The sequence below is a fragment of the Manacus candei genome, unplaced genomic scaffold (assembly GCF_025592945.1).
Source record: "Manacus candei isolate 608988 ecotype Guabito, Panama unplaced genomic scaffold, ASM2559294v1 h1tg000014l, whole genome shotgun sequence".
Classification (NCBI taxonomy): domain Eukaryota; kingdom Metazoa; phylum Chordata; class Aves; order Passeriformes; family Pipridae; genus Manacus; species Manacus candei.
The window spans coordinates 43,042,974-43,070,030 of NW_026138062.1; the positions used below are offsets into that span (position 1 = coordinate 43,042,974).

Genomic DNA, 27,057 nt, shown 5'->3' on the forward strand with positions numbered 1-27,057 from the left:
TTTCCCACAATTCACTCAACAGGCAAGCTGGCTTTATTGTTTTTCCACTGTATATACAAGTAATCTAGGTCTTCTGTACATTCCATTAATAGGAAATTCTTTAAATTATTAACATAATAAATAAAATTTACTCAGCTGTGCAAGTCAGAGCACAAAATTAATTGCACCACTACCAAAGTAGATAGCTCATCAAAGCACATATTTCAAGTTAAAAGCAAGATGCCAGGACTGAAAGGCATGATTGAGGCACTTGCAGTTTAAAATACCTGTGGTTTATCTCACTCCTTTACCACACAAAGCTGTGAACGAGAAACGGGGTGTTATCCCCTATCCTATACCTTTTCCCTAAAGTAGGATTTCTGTAGAAAAATATCCTTTGATCATTAAGCAACATAATTCATAAATTATTCTGCTCCTTCTTTGAGTACTCAAACATCCTCTGCCATTCATGCTGACTAATGCAATGGAGCAGAAGGGGAACTGGGAAAGCATTTTGAAGAAAGCTCCACAGAACACCTTTAAAAGATGTTCCCCGAGAGATAGAGTCACTGCAGCTGCACACAGAACTGACAAAAAGCCCTTAAGACTCAGGGCTGCAGCATCGATTTCAAAGAAGATTCATCCTGAGCAGCCTCCCAGTTCAACAGCAGTGTGAAATCGCACTGGCACATCACACACACACCAACCCGCATAAATGTGCGGTGCTTGGTGTGCTGAAGGAAAATGGAGGGAATGCTGGAATCACAACATAAGGGACCCTACTATTCAACTCAGTGGCTGGGTGCTTAAAAATGGAATGTGTTTTAAGCTAGACCATAATATATACAATCAAATGCAGTGATGGAGAACTAAGAGCCTGTATTTCAAAAGTGCGCTTAGCGTATGGTAGTCTCTTCCACACAGCGAGAAAGGCAGCTGCTTTATATCCAGAATGTGAGAAAGTTTGGCCAGTTTGGGACAGTTCAAGAACACCTCTGCAGAACAGTCAGTAGTCCCAGCTGATATCATCTTTCTGTAGTGAAGTCTGTATGGTCTGCATGTCTCTCAACAACTGAAGATTCTTGCGACTCTTCTCTCCAGGTTTCACTTTGATGGGACCAGCATTCTTTCCTTTTGTGGTTACTGTAGTTGTTACTTTAACCTCACTAACAGGGAACCTGCTGTCTTTCACTGGTTTAGCAGAAGTCTTTTTGGACTTGCATTCTCTCTTAAGTCTCTCTAGCTGAAAGAGAAGCCCAAAAAAACTATTAAGGAGTGACCTTGTTTCATTTCATATTCAGCAATTCTTCCAAACAGCTGAAATATCCCACCACTTATTTCACCCAGCTAAGCAAATGGATGCCTCCAAGTCACCCTGAATAATAAATATTTTCCTTACAAAGCATTGTTATATTTACACCTATGGTTAGCTTATAGTCTGAACTACTAGGTTATCTCTTTAAAAACTGACAGGTTCATTATGGGGAAATATCTCTATCAGGAATGTAAAAGTTACGGGTGAAAAAGTTGACTTGTCACTGTTACCAACTAGTGATAAAAAAAAAAAGGTAGAAAAGTTTTTCTACATACGTACTAATGATTTTAATAGCTATTCACTGTCAGAGATGTAGCTTTATAAAGAATACCAGCACCCTGCTGAAGTGAAGAGGCAGTATCCACACACAGCACTGTAAATAAGACTCCATACGTCCCAGCAAAGATTGAGCTGGCACAGGGCTGAGTGGGGAACTGGGCAGTCTGAGGTGCAGACACATTCCTATGCCCAAACTGCAACACAGGTGGCTTCTATAGCTCCCCTCTCTTCAGGCAGAGGTGCTTCCTCCTCCCAGTTTACAGCTTGCAGCAGTTTTCCTAAATCCTGGCTCCTAAACTTTTGCCAATAGCATATGCAGCATCATGACTACTGGGAACTACAGCACATCTGCTTCTCTGCAGCAGTTCCTCTGAAGATAAGAGATCAAAAGTGAGTAATGCAAACATTTCATATGTCCATTCTGGACGTCAGCAGCAGAGCTCTCAGCGCATATTTTATGTATCAGTTATGTCAGGTAAGGGCAAGTCTCTGTTCATATGAACTGAACCAGATTAAACACATGGGGTTAAGCTCTTTGAAAGGAATTCACTAAAATCAATGAAGATGAAAGAAAACAGAAAGTACGTTTTAGAGTTTTGAACGAACAAGCTACACTATTCAAAACATTTTGAAAGTTATAAAATAAGCAAAACAGGCATTTTGGGTCTTTTAAAATGCAAATCAAAACATAAATAGGTCATTTACTCAAAGTAGAGGAAAACTGTTAAACGATGTTCTAGAGACAAGAGGTGTAAAATGCGATGCGAGAACATACATGAAAGCTCTGCCCAGGAAAGGATGAAGAGTGGGCACAAGGGTGACAAATAGGATATTTCTGCAAAAATACTGGGACAGAAGGATGGAAGTATGCAGACTAACTTTGGGACATCACAGCTAGAGCTATGCAATACTACTCCAAAGTAGTTATTTCTGCTTCATTCAACTACTGCTAGATTAGTATTTAGCACTAAAAAAGCCACTTAAGTCAGCAACTCTCCATGAGGATGAACACAGTCAAAAGAAACTCACCTGCAACTGATGCCTCCGAACTTTGCTGATCTGGTCTGCCTTTGCTTCCATCTTTCCCACCAGTGCCTCGAGTTCCCTCTCCAGATCTTCCTTGACTGCAGTGGTGGGGGCTTCCTGGATGAGCTTTGACAGCTGCTGGTGATCACTAGCATAGAATTCAGACAGAACAAGGCTTACATTAAGCTCCCTTGGCTTCTACTGTTTACACTCCCAGTTCAGAAATAACATTTTTAGGAAACCAGAGCATCAACAGCCAGATATGACCAACACACCATAACAAACCAGTAAGAACAGTTTTGCTGGTTTGTAGCATATCCTGGTGGCAGGCTGCTCCAATGTTAAGTCTTAATAACATAAGTAGTTTCCAACTTAAAATCACACATTCAAAGTGACCAAATAACCCTTTGAGAGCATGATCTCAGCACTCATTCAGTTTTGTGTATCTGTACCTACTGCAGTTGCCCAGTACAGTAACAATTATGGTCTGTTAACCAGTACAAGCAAAACCCCTAGTAAAGCTGTCTTTTAATGGAGTATCTGTCCACATCCTGGTTTTGGCTAGGACAGAGTTAATTTTCTCTGTAGTAGCTGGTACAGTGCTGTGTTTTGGATTTGATATGAAAATAATGTTGATAACACCCTGACGTTTTTGTTATTGCTGAGCAGTGCCATGGGCTTTTCAGCATCTCCTGCTCTGCCAGTGAGGAGGTAGACAAGAAGCTGGGGAGGGGGGATAGCTGGGACAGCCGATCCATATTGGCCAAAGGGATTCCATACCACAGAATGTCATCCTCAATGTATAAGCTGGGGGGAGCTGGCTAGGAGGGGCCCATTGCTGCTGGGGACAGGCTGGGCATCAATCAAAAGGTGGTGAGCAATTGTACTGAGCATTGCATAGTTTTTCTCCTTGGGTTTTATTCTTCTCTTCCCTTTTGATAACTATTATCATTACATTTTACTTCATTTCAATTATTAAACTGCCCTTATTTATACCAATGGGTTTTACCTTTTCCCAGTTTTCCTCCCCATCCCACCACAGTGGAATGAGCAAGCAGCTGCATGGTACTTAGCTACTGGCTGGGATTAAACTTCGACACTCCTTTTTGACACCCAGTGTGGGGCACAAGAGGTTGAGGTAATGACAGATCTGACCAGAGTATGTGAAAACAGATTTTTTTTTTTTTATAGACATTCATTGTATTGGCTTGATAGTGGCTGGTCACAATGCTGATTTATAGTACGATGGAATCCCTGCCATGAAATTCCTCTCAGGGAGCGGGGTGGTGTTTCCTCAGCACTGCCCTCCCTCCGCACTGCGGGAGCCTCCTACTGGGGAATTTTTGTAATTACACCTTTCACCTTTGCTCCTTGGAGAGCCAGCCTGTGGAGGAGGTATCCTCCCACGCCTTCCACTTCTTCTCCAGGATAATTACAACAGCACTCTGAATATCCTTAAGATGTTAAAACCAGCACAGTCTTAGTGCTAGGAAGCAACATGGTGCTGAATGTGGTTCAGATCAGGGGAGGGTGTGTCTCTGGGAGCAGTGAGCTGAGTGGGACTGAGTTGCTGTTTAAACCCCACAAACAGCTCCCTTTTGCACAAAAGACAGTATATGGAGAATACACACTATAGGGAACCCTGACTTTTAGCTGTGGGACCATAAGGAGGACATGAGGAAGTAGCATGGAATAACTACTTCAATCATAGAGGCAGGGAAAAAACAAACAGCAACTTTCCTGAAGAATTCCCATTTGTGTTTAAGTCTCCAGTGGCCAGCTCCCCAGACAGAGTGGCAGGGCTGATCTTATTCCTGATCCTGTGAAAAGGAATTTTAATTTGTTTTTACAGAAATGGAGAATCCTAGGACCAATATTATTGTCTCCAGCCAGTGCAGGAGAGGGACAACCGGCTTTACTGGACTGTGTGGATCAGATGGCCTGGCACATCAGCCCCACGGGAGTACTAGTAGACTCTGGTCCACAGTGCACCTAATGCCATCAAGCTGTACAGGGGCAGAACCCATTTGTATTTCTGGAGTGACAGGGGGATCCCAACAGCTGACAGTCTTGGAGGCTGAAATCAGCCAGAGTGATTGGCAAAAGCACCCCAGTGCAACTGGCCCAGAGGCTCTGTGCACCCTTGGAACAGACTGTCTCAGAAGGGGGCATTTTAAGGACCCAAAAGGCTACTGGTGGGCTTTCTGTATAGCTGCCTTGGAGACAAAGGAAATGAAGCAGCTGTCTACCCTGCCCGGTCTCTCAAGAGTATCCTTCCGTTGTGGAAGGTCAAAGAACAACAGGTAATAGAATGATTTGGGTTGGAAGGGACCTTAAAAGATCACCTAGTTCCAAACCCCCTACCACAGGCAGAGAAACTTTCCACTAGACTGAGTTGCTCAGAGCCCCATCAAGCCTGACGTTGAATATTTCCAGGAACGGGGCATCCACATCTTCTCTGGACAACCTGTTCTAGTGCCTCATCATCCTCACAGTAAAGAATTTCTTCCTAATATCTAACCTAAACCTGCTCTCTTTCAGTTTGAAGCCATTACACCCTCATCATTGTAAAAAGTCCCTCTCTAGCTCTCTTATAACCTCCTTTGAGCACTGAAAGGCCACAATGAGGTCTCCCTGGAGCCTTCTTTTCTCCAGGCTGCAAAACCCCAGCTCTTTCAGTCTGTCTTCACAGGAGAGGTGCTCCAGCTCTCTGATCATCTTTGTAGTCTCCTCTGGACCTACTCAAACAGGTCCATATCTTTCTTATGTTAGGAGTGCCAGAGCTGGACACAGCACTCCAGGTGAGGTCTCACCAGTGCAGAGTAGAGGGGCAGAATTCACTCCCTCAACCTGCTGGCCATGCTGCTTTTGATGTAGCCCAGGATAGGGTTGGCTTTCTGGGCTGCAAATGCACACTGCCAGCTCATGTCCACCCTCTCATCTACCACAACCTCCAAGTGACTTCAGCATGCAGCTATCCATACACTACCTTTTCCTGCCCCGAAAGACTTCTGACAGATGAGTCCAAAGTCATGGACTAAATGAACTCGATAGACTAGTACAGGAATGGTTCACAGACTGTGGGAATGATACGTGTGTGTGCACGCATCAAAAGACTGGAAAGGTGATGGTGGTTAACTGGGATATACTGGAAAGTGTGTAGCTTGGGCAGGACATAAATGATACAGTATAAGGGTGTATAGTGCCCATCCCAACAGGGTGGAGGGGATGGGGGTGTGGGGGGGGGAGAGGAGAGCAAGTGGCTGTGTGGTACTTAGCTGCTGTCTGGGTTTAAACCACAATAATCCACTACATCAAGGCTGCTGCCACACTTCACTGCCTCTTCTGAATTCAATATTGCTGCATATAAACACAGGCATGGTGTCCAGATTGTTTAGCAGAATCTCTCTCTAACTGCAAGGAGAAATGACAGCCTCTGTAGCCAGCAGAACAAAGACTTCCTAAACTAACACCTTTCTCAAGCAAAATATAAAACATATTCATAATCTGCAGTGGAGAATATATCAAACTCACAAACTCATCTGTCCAAATTCATCTTGTAAAGTCAGCAACACTTCTGAGAGCTCTTCCTGAGATGAAGACGATTCCATTGGCAGGGATGGCCTTCTGCTTTTGCTGGCAGGACAAGCAGTGCTGATGGGTTTTGCCAGTGGAGTATCGTTTACCACATGTCTGTTACACAAAGCTTTCGTGTGTTGTTTCATCAGGTGCAGCACGTGTTGCACATTGGCAGCAACTGAATGACTGGGACTGGTAGACTGGAAGGAAAAGTGAAAGAGACTTCTTTTAAATGGCATTGATAATGATAATTGATAACACCGAAGAATATTTAACAACAGTAACACTTTTGTTTTACTGCCAAGAATGTATTTTTTGTTTGAATTAACATTTGTTTGAATTAATAAGCACTAACAAGAACAGCTTGTCAAGCAGCATAATGCAGACCTGTTTTTGGAAATGACAGCTCAGCAAGTTATCAATATCCAACAAGTATTTTGAAGACTAACTGAACAAAAGCATCAAAGAAAATTAAATGATGTGACCACTGGGTGTCAGGAGTGCACCAAGTCAAAGTCACTTAAGGAGCTGCAGCTACTGAGCATTAAGCTTATCAGCTCACCTTCCCAGCCACAAAGGGTACATCACCCAGACACAGTCTGTAATGGGGCTGCACAGTGGAACGGCTTCCAACAGGGCATTTCTGGAAAGGAAGAAGAGAAATATTTAGCAAAGATTAGACTACAGCAAACCCATTTTCCCTTTACTATGTAATAAAGGAAGAAACCTGCTTCTCGATCACATGCACACATCCTTATTTAAGTCCTCAGTAACTGCCTTTCTCTTCTCCCCATCTTACCTTCTCTGTCTGCTTAGCTTTTTTCCTGGGTTGTCTTGCTTTTGGAGAAAGCAATGGTGATGCTGCTTGAATCAGTAGTCTGTTGGTTTCCAGGCCTGTCTGAAGCTTTAATTGAGGGAATAAGAGGAGTTACTGAAATTATATTAATAAATAATGAGAGAGAGAGAGTAAGCAGAGAATTGCAAATCAAGAGTTTTTAAAATACAGGCTCTCTGAAAGCAAGGGCTGTAAATTTTTAGGATACTTTTCCTTTCCAAGGTCCATTTAAACATTAAATACTTCCTCTGGTAGCACTACTCATCAGTAATCCTAGTAAATTAGAGAATTAGCCTTACTGCATTAGCCCCACACAGGCAAGTGCCAAAACATCAGCTGTGCTTTATACTTGACAAAGTAGTAGGGAAATCCAAGCCACCCAACCCTGCTCAGTTGATCCCATGCATAGAGTTAACAGGCAACTACTTCTGTTTTATTGACAGAACTCCAAACAAACACAATAAACACCCAACCACCAAACCATCTTTTGAAAGAGTTAAGTTTAGAACTCCCTGTTGACAGTGAATCATTTATGCTTTGCTGTTGGCTTGATAACAGCATGTTGCCAAGACATGGCATGGCTTTACAAATCATGTCATAACCAATCTCATCTAGAAGCATTCACAGCACAATTTTTCATGATGAATTTGAGATACCCCTTTCCCCATCACAGCAAACTCATGGCAAAGGTTAGAGCCTAACACATTACCTCCATAATTCTTCAGCAAACAATAAGCATTTAACAAACACTGCACATCCAGGTTAGGAGAAGACCAGCATCCTTATGGGCTCATAACCAAGAGTGCATTGTCTCTTTTTTGCCTTCTTCTGTTTTAATTACAATTATCAACAGGGAGCACACTTGTTGACCTTGATCTACTTAGAGACCCTCATGCACACTCAATTCTTTATTAGTCTGAATTTTTACTCCTCTTTTCCAACTAACTTATTTAGTGGAGAAATCAAAGCTTCAGTGCACAGGTGCTGTTAGAAAAAGCTCAGAGAACTTCAGAACATGTGGTACCCCAAACCGGAGAAAAAAGAAATAAGGAAAAAAAAGACTAAACCCAGGATTTCATTATTCTTTGATGTATATGGGAAGCACTTTCAGTAAGCTTAGCTGAAAATCTGATAAAAAGGAAGAGCTAATTACAGTGCATAGCAGTGCAAAAGAAATTTCCTGTTGGTTACCTCAGCTGCTTTTTCCTGAACAAGCTTCCTTGCATGTTCTTCCTCCCAAAGCTTCTGTTCCAGCTCTTTCATTTTTTTCTAGTCAAAGATGAATAAAAATAATAGCATTACTAATGAAACCATTTTTTCATCTTGAAGCCTACAATACTAAGAGCTTGAGCAAAACTATGAGTTCAGCTTATGACTTAGAGGCAAGTGAAACAAAGGTAATTTAGCATTAGAACAATTGCTGATGCTTTGTCTGTATAGGCATAAATACAGCAGTCAAAAATCTTATGCTTAAAACTTGATTTTTCTATTGTTACTTCCATAATTGATATATGAATTTAGGTCACAGCTGACAGCAATACACAAAGGTATCTCCCTCTCCAGCTGTAAAAACACTCTAGAAAGTAAGTTGCTTTGTGTACATTATCCTCCAAGATTCTGTACTACAAAAGAGCTAACAAAGACATATCATGTATCATCCCAAGGCGAGAGAAGACTTGCTTTACTTAGATCACTAATGGTATTTTTGCTAAAATCTGTAACTTACAGTCTTACAAGAAAAGAATTTTTGAACATCTAGCCACCATCCTAATAAAGAAGAGGGAGGAAAGTTTGTATGATGCCTTTAAACAAAACTGAAGTAATTTCACGTTTTTATCGCAAAAGCATGTAAGAACTCTTCTGAAACCCCTTTTCAAAGAAAAAGTTTAAGGGTAAAACCAGACATTTCTTTGTAAACCCTCCAACAAATGAAAACCTTGTTTAAATTTCAGGATACACTGAAATTCCCAATGTGAAAGTTATCAAGTAGCTGACTTTACACAGTAGAGAGAAAAAATAATCCTGAGCTCCAGTACACAAAACAACTTCCCTTCTCTCCCCACAAAGACTGATAACTCAAAGCCACTAATCAAACTTAAGGCAGAAAAGCATGAAATACAGAGCAACAGCTGTATTTGTACACTTCTGTTTGTTTATAAATGCACTACACTGAAGAAGAAAATAATTTCAGTTTTTCTTTACTTAAGCATTAACTGCAAGAATAATGTAATGAGCTGTTATACAAAGGTGTTAAAAGGCAAAAGCCTGGATAAACGTTCAGGACAAAGGCACTATATAAAGGAATCAACTTTTTCTGTTGAATACAAGAACCCTCCTGATGATTGTTTTTTCCATTCTAAACAGATGTACTCCAGGTAACTTGTTTTCTGACCTTGTGCCCACTTACTGGCATAGCTCTTGATTTCCTTGTGTTCAGTCTATAAGGATCTTTTATTAGCCTGTGAAGTCTTGACAGAATTTTCAGTAAGAAAAATATTCTGTTTAAAGTGAAGATTGTCATGAAGCTGGGCCAAGGCTTTTATTCTGAAATGAATAAATATTCCCTCAGCTAGCTGTCCAGCTGCACAGCAAGTGTATATCTTACTGTATCATCCGTGATAGACCCTATTAGAAATTATATACTCAAGTTAGATTCCTAAAATAATTCTGTTTTCTTGTTTATAGAAGAAAGTATTGCACAGATCACTCAACTATCTTCAATAAAGAGAGGCCACAGGGGCAAGCAAACAGACCCTCCCTGCTAGTACTGCCCATCATCTAAGATAGCACTACAAAGCAAGCTGGCTGCCTAAACAGTCTGCTTGATCAGCAGTAGCCACTGCAAAGAATTTAAATGAAAAACATAGAAACAAAGTATTTCAATTTCTCTTAGAAAACGGGCAAAAATAGACATTAAGTCTCATGCAATCACCTCACTCAGAGAATCACAGAATCATAGGATGGTTTGGTTTTAAAGGGATCCTTAAAGGTCACTTAAGCCCAAGCCCCCTGCCATGGGCAGGAACACCTTCCACTAGACTATGTTTCTCAGAGCCCTGTCCAACCTGATTTTGAATATTTCCAGGAATGGGGGCATCTACAACCTCTCTGGACAACCTGTTCCAGCATTTTGCCACCCTCATTGTAAAACATTTCTTCCTTGTATTTAGTCTAAGTCTATCCTCTTCCAGTTTAAAACTACTGCCCCTTGTCCTACTGCTACAGGCCCTGCTAAAACATCTGTCCCCATTTTTCTCATAAGCCCCTTTAAGTACTTTAAGTACTGCAAGGCCACAACAAGATCTCCCTGCAGCCTTCTTTTCTCCAGGCTAAACAACCCCAACCCTCTCAGCCTGTCTTCATAGGAGAGATGTTCCAGCCCTCTGACCATTTTTGAGGCCTCCTCTGGACCTGATCCAAGAGGTCCATGTTTTTCCTGTTCTGGGGACCCCATAGCTGGATGCAGCACTCCAGGCAGAGTCTCACAAGGGCATAGTAGAGGGGGACAATCACCTCCCTTGGCCTGATGGCCACACTGCTCCTGATGCAGCCCAAGATATGGTTGGCATTCTGGGCTGTGAGTGCACACTGTTGGCTCATGTCCAGTTTTTTATGCACAAGAGCCCACAAGTCCTTCTTGTCAGGGCTGCTCTCAATCCTTTTACTCTCCAGCCTGGGGGGAAGGTGCCCTGACCCACAAGTAGCACCTTGCACTTGGCCTCATTGACCCTCATGAGGTTCCTGTGGGTAGGCTTCCTGAGCTTGTCCAGGACTCTCTGGATGGCATTCTATCCCTCAAAAAACTTCAACCAAAGACAGAAAGTTATGAGACCTCACAGATAAAGAACACCTAAATGTCATAAAATTGGCTGCTGGGATAAGCATCCAAATTAGTTCCACCAGAGAGGAAATGTCTCCAGAGTAAAGACAGCTTTTACCTCTGTGCTTCGCTGCCTTGCAAATTAGCATCTGCTGGGCAGCTGAGCAGTCAGTGTCACCCAGCTGAAACAGGGAAGCTGCTGCTTCTCACCACCTGGCAATGAGAGGGCAGAGGAAAAGCTAGAGGTGTGGGTAGTGCACAGCCACAACAGGATGCGAAGTTTCATCACTTCTGTTCGCAGAAATGGTGGGGGTTTATTAAGTTTCATTGTTAGCACTAAAATCAATTACTGTGAACCACAGTTGTTCAAAAAGCATCATCCACACATACATTCAAATTCTGGTCACTTGTCTACATACAAGACCAAAGCCCAAATTGCATTTTTAGGAAACAACCCTGTCCTTACTCCATTCTCAGACAGAGATATGTTCAGATCTTTTCAGCCAGCTATCCAGAGACTGCACTGCAGGACTACACTTGCAATAAACATGCCTCAAAAGCATTTCTAGGGTAAGTACTCCTATTACAGGTACTTCACAGAAATAGGAATGTCAGCATTTCCTTTTCCACAGGTAATATTAACATTAGCAAATTGCTTGAAGATAATATACTTATAGGGCCAGACAGTGGCTCTCCAGAGATGAAATGCTCTCAGTAAGACCCACCCACAGCTTGTGCCCTGGCAGTGCCTGAAATCAGAGGCAGTTAAATTAGTGCTTGCTCATGAGCAGTCACCTCATCACTTTCCATCCATTTCAATGCACCATGTATGAAAGTCTTTATTTCTTGCTTCAAATTCAACTTGAAAACAGTCCTGTGGTCCCATGGTCATAACTACAGATCAAAGATGAAACAGATGCAACTGTTCTGATCAGGGAGTACAGTCACTCCTTCAGGACTATAAGGTAACACCTAGCACACAGATGCTCACACAGGAACATATCCCATAACCACAGACGCAGACAGACCTGTGAACCAGAAAATGGCTCATCATCACAAGGTAAATGACCTTTAGTCATAGCTAGATCCATATCTTTTTCAGTTCCCAGAATTGCTTCAAAATTGTGTGAACACCCAATTCCACTAAAACAGATTTAACTGCAACAGCTGCTAATTCATAAAGAAGCAAAGACATCTAGCTAGATCCAGAAAAAAAAAATAAGGCTGAAATGATTTTCACTAGCCACACACAAAAAGGCAAACCCAGCTTTACTAAACTTCAGTTGCTACCAGAAAAAAACTTGGTAAAAGCCCTTCAGAGGGAATTCTAGTTGCTGAACCAGTTATTACAACTTTGACCCTGGAGGAAACTACTGCTTCTTTCACTGAACAAGACCCAGAAGGCACTTATTTCTTTTCACAAGTGTTTGGCCAAAGTCAACAATGGAGACACTTGTACTCCACAACTGCAGCTCACCACAATGGAGTGTCAGGATCTTAAACAGCTTGTTACAGCTGCCTTGGCTCAGGGACTTCCCAGAATAGTTGTGATGTCTAAAGGTCCTGCAGCAAACCAAGTAGCTAAAGATTTAATACCAAACATCTCCTTACATACTCCTGGAGATATACCATCTACTTCAGCACCTGGTAAATGCTGGTATGCAGGGTAGCAAGCCTGTGATTTTGACAGGACCCAGACCTGCCATCCTCAATACCACCATCTAATCACGTACTATCTGGTCCTTTGGGGGAGCAGGGAAGAAACTTGCAGGTGGAAGCCTCTCCCTGGTTAGGTTCTCTGCAGTTTCCAGGCTTGGGAGACTTGTGGTCTCTACAGCAGCAGAAAGAGGTAAGTGCACGGGACCTCAAAAGCCAAAACCACAGTTTGCATGGCAAAGTTTTGGTAGTGAGGAGCTACAGGGGTGGCTTCTGTGAGGAGCAGCTGGAAGCCTTTCCTCTGTCTGAAAGAGCCAATGCCAGCCAGCACCAAGACAGATCCACCACTGGCCAAAGGCTGAGCCCAACAGCAGGGGGGTAGCACCTCTAGAATAAAAGACGTAAGAAGCAGAAGAAAACCTGCTGGGGAGCAGCAGCCAGAAGAGAGGAGAGAGGATATGTGAAAGCAACAGCCCTGCAGACCCCAAAGTCAATGAATGAGACGGAGGAGGTACTCCAGGTGCCAAAGCAGAGATTCTCCTGCAGCCCATGGTGAGATTTGGTTTTATTTCTCATTATAAAATTACAAAAATTATAAAAATTCAAGAGTCAACCCACCACAACAGCATATGACCAAACAGAATCATGTTGAACTCGTAAAAGCTACTGATTCAAAAGGAGTCCTGAAATGGCAGCCTGGTTCAAACCCACTGACAGCCATCCCATGCCAGAGGCCCTGCAATGCCACACTCTAGAAATCTGCACGCAAAGTAACTAACAATAATTGTGTTTCTTAAGAAAGAGGGCTAAAAGAAAAAAAAAAAACCCACACACCAAATTCACACAAGTCAAGTTAAACCTGGGTCATAACAGAAAGTAACTGCAAATCATCCAGTAGCAAGGCAACTCAGAAGTTGAGATCTTAGGAATGCCTGCAAAGTTACGTGCCTAGGCACCAACTAAGCACAAAAGAGGAACACGAACAGATACTGTTAAGGCTTAACAAAACACCAACTCTTGCAGTATACAGTGACCCAGAGCCCATCTAGCCATGCAGACTTTCAGTAATAACTTTAAATTTTTACAACACTTCAGCTTTAAAAAGAAGTTTAGTCACTGTCTTTCTCTACAGCACAAAGTTTTGCTCAGCTCTTTAATTGACATATAGCTATCAAGTGCTGATTACAACAAACAAGACAAATCTGATATAGTATCCAACACAAATGACAGACCTCTGCTATGGACTGCATCGTAGTAAGTCTCCTATACTCTTTTTCCAGCATATCCAGCTTTTCCAATTTAGACTGAACATGTGACTGATTAAGAAGCCGATCTCTCTCCAATGAACCCTTGAAGGGAGAATTGAAAAGGAAAACAATTTATAAGTACAATAATATAAGACCATCTATAGTAAGCCTTGTGTCTGGAGCACAAAGGAGGCCCATAAACAGTGCAAAGGAACTTCTACTTCCTCTGTGCAATTTTAGATGGTGCTACAATCAGGGAGAAAACTCCACTACTGCTCCACCAATGCTGGGGAACTGCATACTCAACCACAGTCTGATGAGAGAAGATTCTGCAGTCTCTCCTTCCTCCAAACCAAGGTTTGGTAAAAAAACAAAACCAAATTCATTATGCAGCTACTAGAGATAGCTTTCTTATATTTTTTTTTCCTTTAGCAAATATTTAACAGACAGAAGTAGAACAGCCATAGAGACCAATGAACAGAGAATTCTAGGTGATCGATACACTTATAAAATTCAAGTTCATTTTAGATATAGGTCAAATCCTAGTCACTCATGGTGGGAAACAAATTTTACTGCTATTTCTACATAATGAGTATTTCACCACTAGTTTATCAAAAGCAGTGCTAGCAAAGAATACCCCCAAAGATCTGAAGAGTGTGAACACAAAAGGGAGTTTTTTTCCAGTGGTACATGGGTATAACTTACATGGGGTAAGTATGAGCTATGGTAGTAAGCCAATCATACCGAAGCAAACAATTCTTATTCATACCAGAGCCTGATACTGCCTTAGAAATAGGTGCACAAAGAAAATACCAGGGTCATGAGAAGACTAGGAAATGTAAGTAGGGAAACTATCCACAACTAAGTATATAAAGGCCAGCTGAAATAGACATCCACACTTCAAAGTATGAATATCACAGAAACTATGAAAAATCATGACATAGTTAATGATTATGATTTAACTCTGAGATAATTTTGAGAACACACCTGTTTCTCCAAGAGATGAGATTTCTCATTTTCTGCATGCTGGATCATTTTTCTCATGTAGTCCAGCTGTTTCTCTAGAAGACTGCACCGAGACTCTGCAGCTGCCAGCTGAGAAGCCAGTTCTGAAGATAACAGAAGGCAGAAAACTGAAATCATGTACTGTTTGGTTCTGGGATTTTTTTCTGTTTTCAAGACAGTTCCAAAACAAACAAGTAAAGGACCATCTCAACAAACTCACATATTATGCCTAATTAACTTCTGTATGCACATAAATCCTTAAAACAAAGTATGTTTTTAAATTATTTTTTATAACTCCATGTGTCATTGCAAATTAAGAGATGCTGAAAGTAAATTGAAATTACTTCACGTATCAATAGAAATAAGGTTTCATCCACGTCAGTGTTCTGTAGTATCCATACAAAGTTTTGCAAACAACCTTGATTTTTCTTTGACACTTCAGTCTTGTCATGCTCTTTATGTTCCATTTGTTCACTCAGTACTTTCTTATAGTCTGCTGTTTCCCTGCTGAGGTGTTTTACATTCTCCTCCGCCTGAAACCTTTCCAACTCCAGCCGATGAATTTTTTCCTGGAGATTCTTCAGAGCAGAAAATATGGCTGTAATGAACAAGTACTTTTTGTTAGATATCATTAAATCACCACTTCAAGGCAACATTGAACTTGAAATGTTTCTATAAAAGCATGTTATGTAACAAAGCCAAAATGTTCCTTACAAGCATCCAACACTCCTTCCAGGAATTAAGACCTGCTTCCCTTTAAACCATAGCTGATTCTAAAACTAGTCTCAAACAAATAGATGCCCTTGGTGCACACCTTTCACCTGATACATTTAGGAAATATACAACTATATCCCAGAACAAGGCATGTAAATATTATGTTGGTTAAGTGCAAACAGTGCATGCCCTGACTCTTTATCGAAAGGAAAAAAAAGTTACAACTAGATAGTCAAAATACTGGCAGTTCTCTGTATAATTACTCATAGCCACAGAGTATAATAAAGGTTAGCTATCAGAAGGGCTATAGAAGTGCTTATTTCTAAGTGGAATTCTTTTTTAATTGTTCTGGTTTTGCTCGTGTTTCCCTCCTCTCCCCAAAAACATGCATCTCCTTTGTGCTGAACCATTTTCCCCTTTCTGTTGCATTCCCAGCTTTAGCAATTACTAAACAAAGCCTTTATATATTCATCACAACAAAAAGAAAAGCAGATGTAATAGAATTCACATCACCTTGCAATTAGACCATCTGCTGGTAATCTGATGTATTGCATCTCTTAGCTGTATTGTTTAATTCTGTAAAGGGATCCATAACCATAAATCCCTTCCCCTATATAGGTGTGCTAAAGTAAAACACAAGAACATCTGTACATACAGCTCATATAGCAGACTAATCTGCAAGGCAGCATTAGCACACTCCTTTGTGCTTAAATCCACTCCAGAGAAAGAATATACCTTTATTACAGAATGCATGAGCACTACAGAAGTTGGGATTGCATCAGATTACCAAAAATAAAAAAAAAAAAAAGGGGAAAAATATTTATCAGAACAAGTTTTCCAGACTAAAAATTTATCAAATCTTGAAATGCAGAATAGCATGAGAGTATCACATCAGTAAGAACTACCTGCTTTAAGGTAACTGTTAAGTACATAAGTAGTGACAGCAGTCACAGTTAAGGGGAAGTTATTAATAATTTGGCCCTATTTGCTATATCAGAGTCACCAACTGCACCCTGTTCTCTCTTTATAATACTGTTCCTAGAATTCAGTTGAAATGGGCATAGCTGAAACTATAAACATATTTGTTACTATTATCCTTAAAAGCTAAATTGAAACCCCTGTATATTCACAACAATGACTAACAAAATACAGCAATAAAGCAACTCAAGCAATGAATAGATAAAGGTGAAACCCAAGATGCCAAGTATCATTCAGCCATTTCTATTAGAGTATTAAAGCCAACTATGCATGGTGAGACACACACAGATACAACACAAAGAAATTAAAACCAGAATAAACAGAATTTACCATACTCAATTTCAGGATTTTTCAATATGATTTTTTTTAACATGGGAGGGTGGAAGGAGCAATAAGGATCCTCAATAACAATCAAATCAATTTTCCCATTTGAAGTTAATTACCATATTCTTACACTTACTGAAGTATACACTCCAGATCATTTCTGCATTTTTATAGGCTATGCAAAAAGAGAAATACATTGGATCACACTCAGGCTCGATTCGATTTTCAGTATGTATTCATATTTACTTACACTTCAACATTTTTTGAAAATAAAAATATTTGTTAATTTTTAAAAAGGGATATAATTTATCCAATTGTCTTCCATCATCTGTACTTACTTTCCAGTTGGCAGATTCCCTGTTTGACTCTTAAGTTTCCACTTGGCAACTTAGTTTCAAAGGTTTGTTGCTAATGCAACATACACAATCTACAAAAATACATCTACATCAGTAATTCATAAGGAAGTTCTTTTCTGCACATCCAATTTTTCATCTGTTACAAGATTCTTTCAGTTTTGTGTCAACAGCACTCTCAGAACTGATGGTATTGAGAGTATATACTGGAATTTAAATAGCACTTCAAGAATTAAGATTTCACCTACTAGGTAACTAACATATAAGCCTCTAGTAATTCAGACGTGAACTGTGTTATTGGAACAGGGACTTAAACTAAGTAAAAAATCAGAATGATACCCTTAAGTAATATTAGGATTCATCCTAAGTATTTCTCACTTTTTTCCCCTATAAGGAAAAAATACAAAGTTGTTCATAACTTTAAGCCTCCATGCCACTCCAGCCTCAAAGGAACATTATTGCAATGAACCCGAGCCAAACATCTTATCAAAGGATCAGTCCTGCTCTAGTCTCCCAACTCTTTATGCTGCCTCCTGTACCTACCCCCCACAAGGCAGCTTTGGAATACATCTCACTGCATGACAAGCCAATTCACTAAAATAACAGAAAACTAAACAAGAATGGTTTTTGTCCTGTCAGGCAAGACATATCTGGAGATAAACACCAGGACCAGAGTGGGAAAGGAGGGAGAAAGAATAGCCTAGAAACAAGAAAGAATAAATGGGAGTAAAATTGCCTCCCTTTCTAGTGTGGTGAGCTCTCAGTTCAGCATTGTGCTCCTCTCTGTATCCTCTAAGTCTTCGCTGACACGATAAATACTTGACACACCCTTTGACCATGACAAGCCTTACGGTTTCTGTCAGACCAAACCTCTTCCTTTGGTCCAAACCATTCTGAGGACTTAAGTCTCCTTATTTCTAACTCAGCTGTGAACTCGGGAGAGGAAAGATTAAAAGAGAGGAGGACTAAAGAAGGGGCAAAGAAAACACGTCAGTACAACTTCAGAAAGCACTCACACACTTTTACAGTTCTCTACTACCAAAGAACAGCATCTTTCTCCAGCTGTAAGATGACCTTTCTCATCAGGTGTTCTTCAGAAAGAGAAGAGCAAAGGGCCTACAAAACAGGTGACCTGGACATCACTGGGAAGTGATAAAAGGATAAAAAGACTGCAACCTTTGTAGATGTGGAGCACACACATGTATTTATTTTACCACATGATTTGGAAACAGGAAGAAAACAACTTTGATGAACTATTACCTCTGCTATGACTTTCAGGATATGGAATTACTGGTTTCCATGGGGAGCGCTGCAAATCAGAATTAATAAATGGCTTGTAATTTGGATATTCTATAAATGAAGTTGCAGAGAGTCCATCTGTGACTGATGTAGAGTTATGAGCTTTGTGCAGATCATCCTGAAAATAAAAAAAAAAGATGTTATTCACATTTTTGCTTGTCGCAATAACAAAAATAAAGAAAAGTAGAATTCTATCAGATGATGTGTGGAAGTACTACTGCAGGAGACTCTTATACCACAAAAGCTGTATTTCCTTTCTTAGGTTGTGTCATTTTTACATCCAACTCCCCCTCAATTAAAAACAGTATCTAAGAGAAAAATGTCTCTCGTACGAGTTTCCAATTTCCACTTTTATTTTGCATTTACTGATACTGTCACTTACTGGGAGAAGGCAATACAGTCAGCTGGAAAACAACTGCCTTGTTAATTACTGCTTGTATTCACTGCACATGAGGTACTGCACTAAGGTGGCCAAAGCTGATAAGGCACACCCAGGACCACAGTTCTACATCCCCCCATCCAACACAACAGCTCACTGACTGCAGATGGGGCACAGGACACTCTCACCTCACCCTCTCAACTGCAGAGTCCCAACCCCTCTCTTGCACTGGCTTCAATTCATCTTTCCTATCTTTCCATTAAGATATTGAACCTCTCGAGACACCTGGTTAGTGGAATCAGCACAGGAAAAGCAGAGCAGATCACGGCCAGGAAGGTACTCCTGCCTCTAAGCAGCAATACGCCCTTTGATCAGCTTGAGACTGCTCTCAAAAACATGACCACAGAGACCACGGTCTTCCAAGCAGTCTACACCAACTCTCCAAACATCTGCTGTGTTTTGGATGTTGCAACGACCAGAGGGGACCCCCTGGATGTGAAGACTCTATGCAGATGGAATACCATTAAGCCATGTGCTTTCTAACCTGATTCTTCTAAGCAAATGGGACACAGCACTTGGATTACCATGTTTATGGGTTTGACTCAAACTGGCTACCTGGCCTAAGCTTTCTGATCTGCGTACATGAATTAAATGGAAGATGAATGCTTGTTTTTAATGTGCAAGAGTAATTCCTCTCCACTGTGCCCAACACTAAACATTTCAGTGGCAGAATCTGAAGGCAGCCTAGGAGAGAAGTGGGCTGCAGGCAGATGTGAAGCTCCTACAGCTTTCCCCCTCCACTAGTATGTCAACTGAGGAACTGCTGATCTTGGCAGGCTGATTTTAAGCTTTTGCAAATACCAATCATTGGGAGCATATCATGACCTAAATTAAAATACAGAAAGTATTAAGTATCTCATAACAAATTCGACAACAGCCCAAAATGCACTATGAGGAGGAAAAATAATACAGGAAAAAAAATATAAGAAAATTTGTAAGTTACTTAAAACCCATACACAGCTAATTTCCACTTATAAAGAAAGTGATTTGTCATGGACAAGAAATTAGGATCTTAAGAACTCCGAATGCATCAATTGGTGTTTCTAAGCACAGTTTTATGAATGCTTTGCAGTTTGTGTTTATAATATTTTCCTACACGACATAATGACTTTTCTCAAAATAACCGCATTTGCACAAGAAGTTTTGCTACCACAGAAAATCAATTAAAACACTAATCCCTAATTAAGAATACCTTATTACAAATATTTTGAAGAAGTGTTGTATGCATGCAAATACACAGTGTTTTATGTTCAGCAGCCTCACTGGTCCAATCAGAACATGTGAATTTAAGACTGAAAGCTTGTTAGGTGCTAACATGAAGACCTAAATCTCACTCTTGCAAAAATACCATCAATGTCACAGGAAATTGCACTGATGAACACAGAATACTAAGACCAAATGATGAATTAAAAATGAACCAAGCAAGACACAGTGCTTGCAGCAGGCAATAAAAGAACAGCAGCGACATAAGCCTCAACAACCCAAACAACAGTCACAATTGATTCAAATATCAATATACTGTCTGCTATTGATTCAAATCAAAGGTATCCCATGAAACAGTCAAAAGAAAAAGGGGAATCTGAAACCAAAGTAGGGCTGACAGCATCACAATCTTCCTAGATGTCTCTACCATCTTTTATGTCTTTATAGGTAAAGTCTTGTCTGAGAATTAAATACAACTACATAAAACCACCAAACTACAGGAGTTCCTTTGTTTGTTTTTAATTGGCACAAGTAGCATTTTCCTAGCCAACAGCAGACCAATTTGAAAGAAAAAGCTGGCATACTCAGAACACTTGAACACCAAGTCACACAAAGCAAAGAAAATAGAGGCTTTTGACTAGTTGTATGTCTTCCAAAATCCACCTGGATGCAGGGAACAGGCACTAATTCGAATAGTGTAATAGTCAGTACAGATATCTGCTTGAAATAAATACTGAAAAAATTTTGCTGGAATATGATATATTGTACGGGCAATCATTCTTTACTTCAGTCTAAATAACCATTTGCTACTAAGTGCATTTTCCTTATATATTTAAGCAAAAGACTATCTTATATTCAGTTTCACAAAAAGGGACTTTAAATAAGTCGACTGAATACTTTGGGAAAGTTTATGAAACAGCATCAAGGAATTTCCCCATCAGAAAGTTCAAACTCCAACATCACAGCAATTCTCCGCTCTTCTCTCTGGTTTCTCTCAAGTCATTAAAAATCCTCCAAGTCTGTTCCTGCTCTTGGAAAATCTCATGGGGAGCATCATGCTCCAGTGCTCAGGAAGATCATGAAACATTAAAAAAAAAAAAAACCACCATAATTCAGGAAACTCTGTATAATTTGCTCTGAATCTCAGCTAGGCCACATTTGCTCACTACATCTCCTCTCCCTCTTTCAGGGTACTCCCTCTAGTCTTTCCTTCCTTATGCCACGCTAAAGCCTCAGAATAGTAAATGAAGAGGCTTAACAGTCCCAGAATGAGCCAAGTGCACCAGTATTACATAACAGTAGTGAGCTGAGCACATTTAATCTCCACAGGCCTGTAGACATAACCTTCCAAAATTCATTGCTTCTACGACTGCCTATCAACTGCCTACTCAAGCATGCAGAAGGGAACGTAAAAAACACAGAGCAGCGATAGCTGAACACACCACCAGCACACAGCAACCTCCTCGAGCTCTCAAAGGCTGAACACAATAGGGAAAAAAAAAAAAAAGACACAACCTCATATGCAAAGTTTTCCAAAAAGAATCAGCAATTTGGGACTGGGGGGGCACTTTTCAAAGCAAACAACTTGTATAGATAGTAAAAATGACCCACCATAATGTTGTTACTTCCCTGCTACAATAAAGAGATATAACACACCACAAAAAACTATGCAGAAGGCAGTGGTGTATCAATCTTTTCAGTAAGGAAAAAACCACCTGTTTTTCTTGTTATCTTACACAAATTTACTAGATCCAGTAAAAATAACAATGGGCAGTAAAAATAACAATGCTTTATAAACAAACTGTAGAACTAAAGAGAGAAGGACACGACATCTTTCAGGCAATAACTGCAGCAAGGAAGCATGAAGGGACAAAGTCAGCACCACTGCCACTGGAAAAAGGGACTAAATTAGAGTGGCAATAGCAAGTTTTTCTGTGGGTGCTCAGAACAAAAAAAAAATAAAGAGAAAAAGAGACTGATGCTTGGTAATGCATTAAATGACACACTTGGCTAAAAAAAAAAAGCAAACCCAGGAAAACTATGTAGGGATTTAGAAAAAAAAAAGAATAACAAGGTACTGAGTTTACTAAGCATAAAATATCCAAGAACCCTGTTATTAGAACTTTCAAAGTAGTCATTTTGGAGAGGCAATTTCAATTAACCACCTGCCATCTTCCCTTAGTACTGCATAACTAGGAAAGTGAAGAAGGAAGGACAGGCCCTATCACCCAGGGGCCAACTTAAGTGCTGTCTGTGCCTCCCTGATACAGACAGAGTCAGGAGCACTCTACATTTTAATAACATCTCTAGTTAAATGCAGACATAAAAAAGTTCACTTAGTTAAGCAATTACATCAAATGGGGGGGGGAAATGTTGGCACAACACAGCATTTTTTGTAAAGCGTCTGCTGTAGAGTGCCAGATGTATTAAAAGCAACCGTTTTCCAAGCTTGGAAAATGTTAAATTTGTTTCTGCTTCTTTTTTTTGAACACATACAAGAAGTCTGTAGTGGGCAAGGTTTTTTTCCCCCAAAAGTTTTGTTTTGCTAACTAAATTAATTAAACGGCCTACATTTACCTACTGAATACTAAAACTAGTCTTCTGACATCCTCCTCTAGGCATCCTAGAAAAAAATACCAGTCAGGAAGGAACACAGCAGCCCTCAAATTACTCTTGCTGGTACAGGTGTAACTGTAGGCTCACAATGCAGGAGAGGAGACACACAACAGAGAACCCCGAGACGGGAGCTCACCATGCAGGCAGTGAGACCCCCAAACTGTGAGTCCTCCTAAGACAGACCTCACACGCCATCATGCTGCACCCTTTTCACCATCTCTGCTCCTCCAAAGCACGTATAAAGACACAGCTTTTCACAAATTTTGCCACTGCTCCTCTACACTCCGCATCTTCAGAGGGATACGGACGAGGATATTCCGGTCCCCCGTGTGCAACCACCTGCACGTTACCTCCCAAGCTGCCAGGTGCTCCCAAGTGCGCCTGAGGGCACAGGAACACACCAGAGCTGAGCCTCAGCTTCAGGTAACGTTTTCGACTTACAAAGACAAACCACCAGAGGCTCAATCCGGCTCTCCCAGCTTTCTGCTGGGAAACCTGGGCTCGCTGCGCTCACCCGGCTGACCCAGCGCTGCACCACCGCGGCTTTAACTGAGCCCCGCCTGGCCTTGGAGCAGGAGTTTTCAAAGGCATGATCCCAAGTTATTACTGAGAATAAACCGAATTCAAAATTTTATTCCCATTCACTTACAGACAGCACCTCCAGACACTGGTACGGGGACAGCAAGAAGGCTGGTTTCAACAGCAGAGTATTTGTCTCTTTATAAAACATACGCGCGTATACCATGCACACACATATACATACACATAGATAAATATACACATATATATACGTAAACATACACATAGATATATACATATATATATATACACATACATATATAGTCTTTAACAGACAAGCCAGCTTCCATCGCCCTTACGGCTCCCGGCACGCCGCGGTTGGGAAGCCGCCACTCCCGCACCGCCCGGCTGCTCCCCCCCAGAACCCCCAAGCGGCCCGTTCTGCCCCTCCCCGCGGGCCTCCCCCCGATCCGGTGCTCCCCCCGAGCCTCACCGTGCGCTGGTGGCCGTGCGCCGCCGCGGCCGCCATGTCGGCCGTCAGGGAGCCCGCGCTAGCCCATGTCCCTTTAAGGCACGGCACCCGCGCGGCGCCTCGCTTGATTGACATCCCAGTCTGCCAATGAGAACGGAGAAGCAGGGGGTAAGCCCCGCCCCGCCACCGCTCAGAAATGAGTGATGCGTCCGTTGCCCAATAAGAAAAGAACAAGGGCGCTGTTCAGCCAATGGAAGGGTAGAAGCCGATGGGGGCGGAGCTGCCCCCGCACTCAGTCTCTGGGGCAGAGGGGCGGCGCGTGGGCCCGCGCGGAGGGGGGCGGGCGGAAGAGGCCGGTCTTTGTCAGGGGAGCCCCCGCGGCCCGACCAATCAGAGCGCGGGACCGCGCCCCCGCCCGGCGCAGTGCGGGGCGCCCGCGGCGCGATTGGCGGCGGCGGGGCCGGCGGGGGCGGTGATTGGGCGGCGGCGTTCGAAGGCAGGTTTGGCGCGGGGCGGCGATTGGCTGCGCGGGCGCAGCGCGAGCCCGGGCCCGGGGCGGGCGGAGGGAGGGAAGGGCGGGGGGCGCGCGCGGGGTGACGCCGCCGCCGACACAAGGGGGACGCGGGCGGCGCGCGGGGCCCAGCGCGGCACCGGCACCGGGAGCGGGGCGGGGGCGGCGGCTCCTCCTCGGCGGCCCCTGCGGCCGCTCCGTCCCTCGCTCCGGCGGCACCTCCCCATTCCCCTCCCTCGGCCCGCCCGTGTCCGCCCCGCCGGATGGCGGCGGCGGGCGCGGCGGCCGCCCCGGCGCTTTATGCGTGCACCAAGTGCAACCAGCGGTACCCGTTCGAGGAGCTCTCGCAGGGCCAGCAGCTGTGCAAGGTTCGGGGTGGAGCGGCCCGGCCGGGGCTCTCCGGGGCGGCGGGCGGGGGCGGTGCGGGGCCGGCCCGGCCGGGCGGTAACGCGGCTCTTTCCTCCGCAGGAGTGTCGCATCGCCCACCCCATCGTGAAGTGCACCTACTGCCGCTCCGAGTTCCAGCAGGAGAGGTACGGCGGGGTCAGGCGGTGTGCGAGTGAGTTTGCGGGAGCTGGGCCTGTTGGGAGCAGGGAAGACCGAGAGGGCATCTCGTCAGTGCACACCGATATCTGAGAGGCGGGTGTCAGGAGGGTGGTGCCAGACACTTTTCAGTGCTGTCCGGCGACAGGACAGGGAGCAACGGCCATAAACTAAACCACAAGAAGTTTCATCTCAACACGACGTAGAACTTCTTTACACTAAGGGTGGCACAGCACTGGAACAGGCTGCCCGGGGAGGTCATGGAGTATCCCTCTCTGGAGACATTCAAAACCCACGAGGACACGTTCCTGTGTCACCTGCTCCAGGTGACCCTGCCTTGGCTGGGGGGTTGGACTGGATGGTCTCCAGAGGTCCCTTCCAACCCGAACTATTCTATGATTCTGTCACTTCCAACCCAAACCTCTATGTGGTTCTGTTTGTTGGTAATTGCGTGGGAAAGAATGTTAAGGTTTGTGTGTTTGTTGCCAAATTCACCTTTGTGCCGTTTCATCTTTTCAGCAAAACCAACACAATATGCAAGAAATGTGCCCAAAATGTGAAGCAGTTTGGAACGGTAAGTCGGTTCTAAGTACTGAAGTTAATTCATTTGTGCTTTAAACTGAAAAAAAAAAAAGTTCTCATGCAACTAATCTTCTTATTTTCTTCTGGGAAAAAAAAATAAACCCAGAGATTGCCATTCAGAAAGGTGATGGAAATGTCATTTCTGTCTCTTGATTTCCTCTGTGGGTTACAGTTCCTTTTTTCAACTTGAAATCCATTGGGGTTATATGTAGCTTAAAGATTAGGAATAATTTCAATGTAGCTACTTGTAACAAAGCAAAGTTATTTCACCTCACACATGCGAAGTTCTTCCCTGTGTATTCTCATAAGCGTATGCTTGATGACAGGGAGACCGTTAGCCCTCTCTGTCCTTAAGGGGATGTAAATGTGAAAATCGAGTAATGCTGCATACTTTATGTTGTGTAAGTCTTAAAAAAAGGCATGTTAATCGTGTTAAGCTATTAAGAAGAAAAGATTTTGAGTATTATCTGCATTCATGTTAATTTGTGGTTTCTCATGTTGAATTTCAGCTTCAGTTCTGCTGGAAAAATGAATTTTTCTGTTATGTGAATACACACATTGTATCTGAGCCACCCTGCAGATATGAGTTTGTAGGAGGTATCAAGATAATCTTGTTGTGGAACAAAAGGGCGTAATTTCTCTAGGCTTGACATAAACCATAATAGATGAAATTCAACTTATTTGAGAAATGTAACAGCTGTTGGTATGTAGTCAGGCACTTTGTGAATATATATGTAAACGGAGCAAAGAAATACTTTTCAAAAGCTTAAAGTGTAGCAAAATGAATTGCAGGACAGATCCAACAATGATTTTATCAGTAGTTCGTCAAAAAACAGAACTGCATTGAGGATAATCAGCCATTTCTAACCTATGAAAACTGACAGCAATTTCATTTTCCAACATATATGCAGCATATATCAGCATATTAGTCTAGTTGAGCATATGATATAAAAGTTGATAACCTGACCTGGTGATATCTGAAGTTGGTTTTTGATTGTTGGTGGTGGTTTTTTGTTTGTTTTGTTTTTTTAAGTTTCCTGCAGAATTGCAGGGGTCAGGATACTAATCTTGGAACTGTAGTGTTATTGAATCCCTGAGTGTGAAAGGGAGAGGGATGCCTTCAGAAACTTCCAGTCTAAAAAAATTACTTGATTACTCTTCTTTTAAAGTTTCTGTAAGTAATTTCTCTAGGAATGTAGTATAACTGAGAGGAAATGTCATTGTATTTAAAAAAATAAAACAGCAGGTGTAGAGGTGAGTAATCAGATAGTTTTGTGTGTTTCTTTTATTTAGTATGCATCTGGATTTTCATGAAAAGTCCAGACTGGTTTTAACCACTGAAGAAGCATCATTTTAGGGGAAAGGTTTAGTACTGAAGATAGAAATGGTAGGAAAAAAGTTCTTTAAGATAGGTTATATGAAGCCTTAGTAGTTTCAAAGCATCATTTTGTGGTTTGAAATACCTGTCTTCATTACAGAAAATGCAAATATATTGATTTCAGTTCAACTTATCTTTTTTTCAGCCCAAGCCTTGTCAGTATTGTAACATTATTGCAGCATTTATTGGCACAAAATGTCAGCGTTGCACCAACTCGGAGAAGAAGTACGGCCCACCTCAGACATGTGAGCAGTGCAAACAGCAGTGTGCTTTTGATCGAAAAGAGGAGGGAAGAAGGAAGGTAGGCTTTGTTCCACATTTGTAGTGGCTTAGGCTGACAATAGACAGTGTTTCTGGTTCGTAAGAGAAAGACTAACAGGAATGT

At 42.1% G+C, this 27,057-nt stretch overlaps 2 protein-coding genes across 10 annotated transcripts in view; one reads left to right on the plus strand and one right to left on the minus strand.

Moving 5' to 3' along the window:
* CEP57 (centrosomal protein 57) lies at positions 1-23,999 on the minus strand. Of its 2 annotated transcripts, XM_051780142.1 has the most exons (11): positions 23,680-23,999; positions 18,371-18,527; positions 15,160-15,339; positions 14,724-14,845; positions 13,722-13,838; positions 8,205-8,282; positions 6,978-7,082; positions 6,741-6,821; positions 6,134-6,378; positions 2,603-2,747; positions 1-1,222 (listed from the first exon to the last, which is right to left on the minus strand). In XM_051780142.1, exons 1-11 carry the CDS (start codon positions 23,791-23,793, stop codon positions 986-988), a joined length of 1,581 nt encoding a protein of 526 aa, XP_051636102.1. In that variant the 5' UTR covers positions 23,794-23,999; the 3' UTR covers positions 1-985. The 2 variants fall into 2 exon arrangements, with proteins under 2 accessions (XP_051636102.1, XP_051636103.1); XM_051780143.1 differs by lacking the exon at positions 13,722-13,838.
* Positions 24,000-24,204: 205 nt separating this feature from the next.
* Positions 24,205-27,057, plus strand: part of FAM76B (family with sequence similarity 76 member B) — a 51,057-nt gene continuing 48,204 nt past the window's right edge. For 2 of the 8 annotated variants that reach the window (XM_051780153.1, XM_051780157.1), the window contains exons 1-4: positions 24,205-24,537; positions 24,638-24,702; positions 25,232-25,286; positions 26,818-26,973. In XM_051780153.1, coding sequence (XP_051636113.1) covers positions 24,433-24,537; positions 24,638-24,702; positions 25,232-25,286; positions 26,818-26,973 — 381 coding nt within the window. In that variant the 5' untranslated portion in view covers positions 24,205-24,432. The remainder of the gene's footprint in view (positions 24,538-24,637; positions 24,703-25,231; positions 25,287-26,817; positions 26,974-27,057) is intronic. The other 6 variants (XM_051780155.1, XM_051780152.1, XR_007903297.1 and 3 more) reach the window with 4 other exon arrangements.

Coding starts and splice junctions, on each gene's coding strand:
- CEP57 (XM_051780142.1), bottom strand. CDS start 23,793: ATGTCAATCAAGCGAGGCGCCGCGCGGGTGCCGTGCCTTAAAGGGACA. Junction 13,839..14,723: donor CTCATCTCTTGGAGAAACAG/GTGTGTTCTCAA, acceptor TCTCCCTTCAAG/GGTTCATTGGAGAGAGATCG. Junction 7,083..8,204: donor TTCAGGAAAAAGCAGCTGAG/GTAACCAACAGG, acceptor CCTCAATTAAAG/CTTCAGACAGGCCTGGAAAC.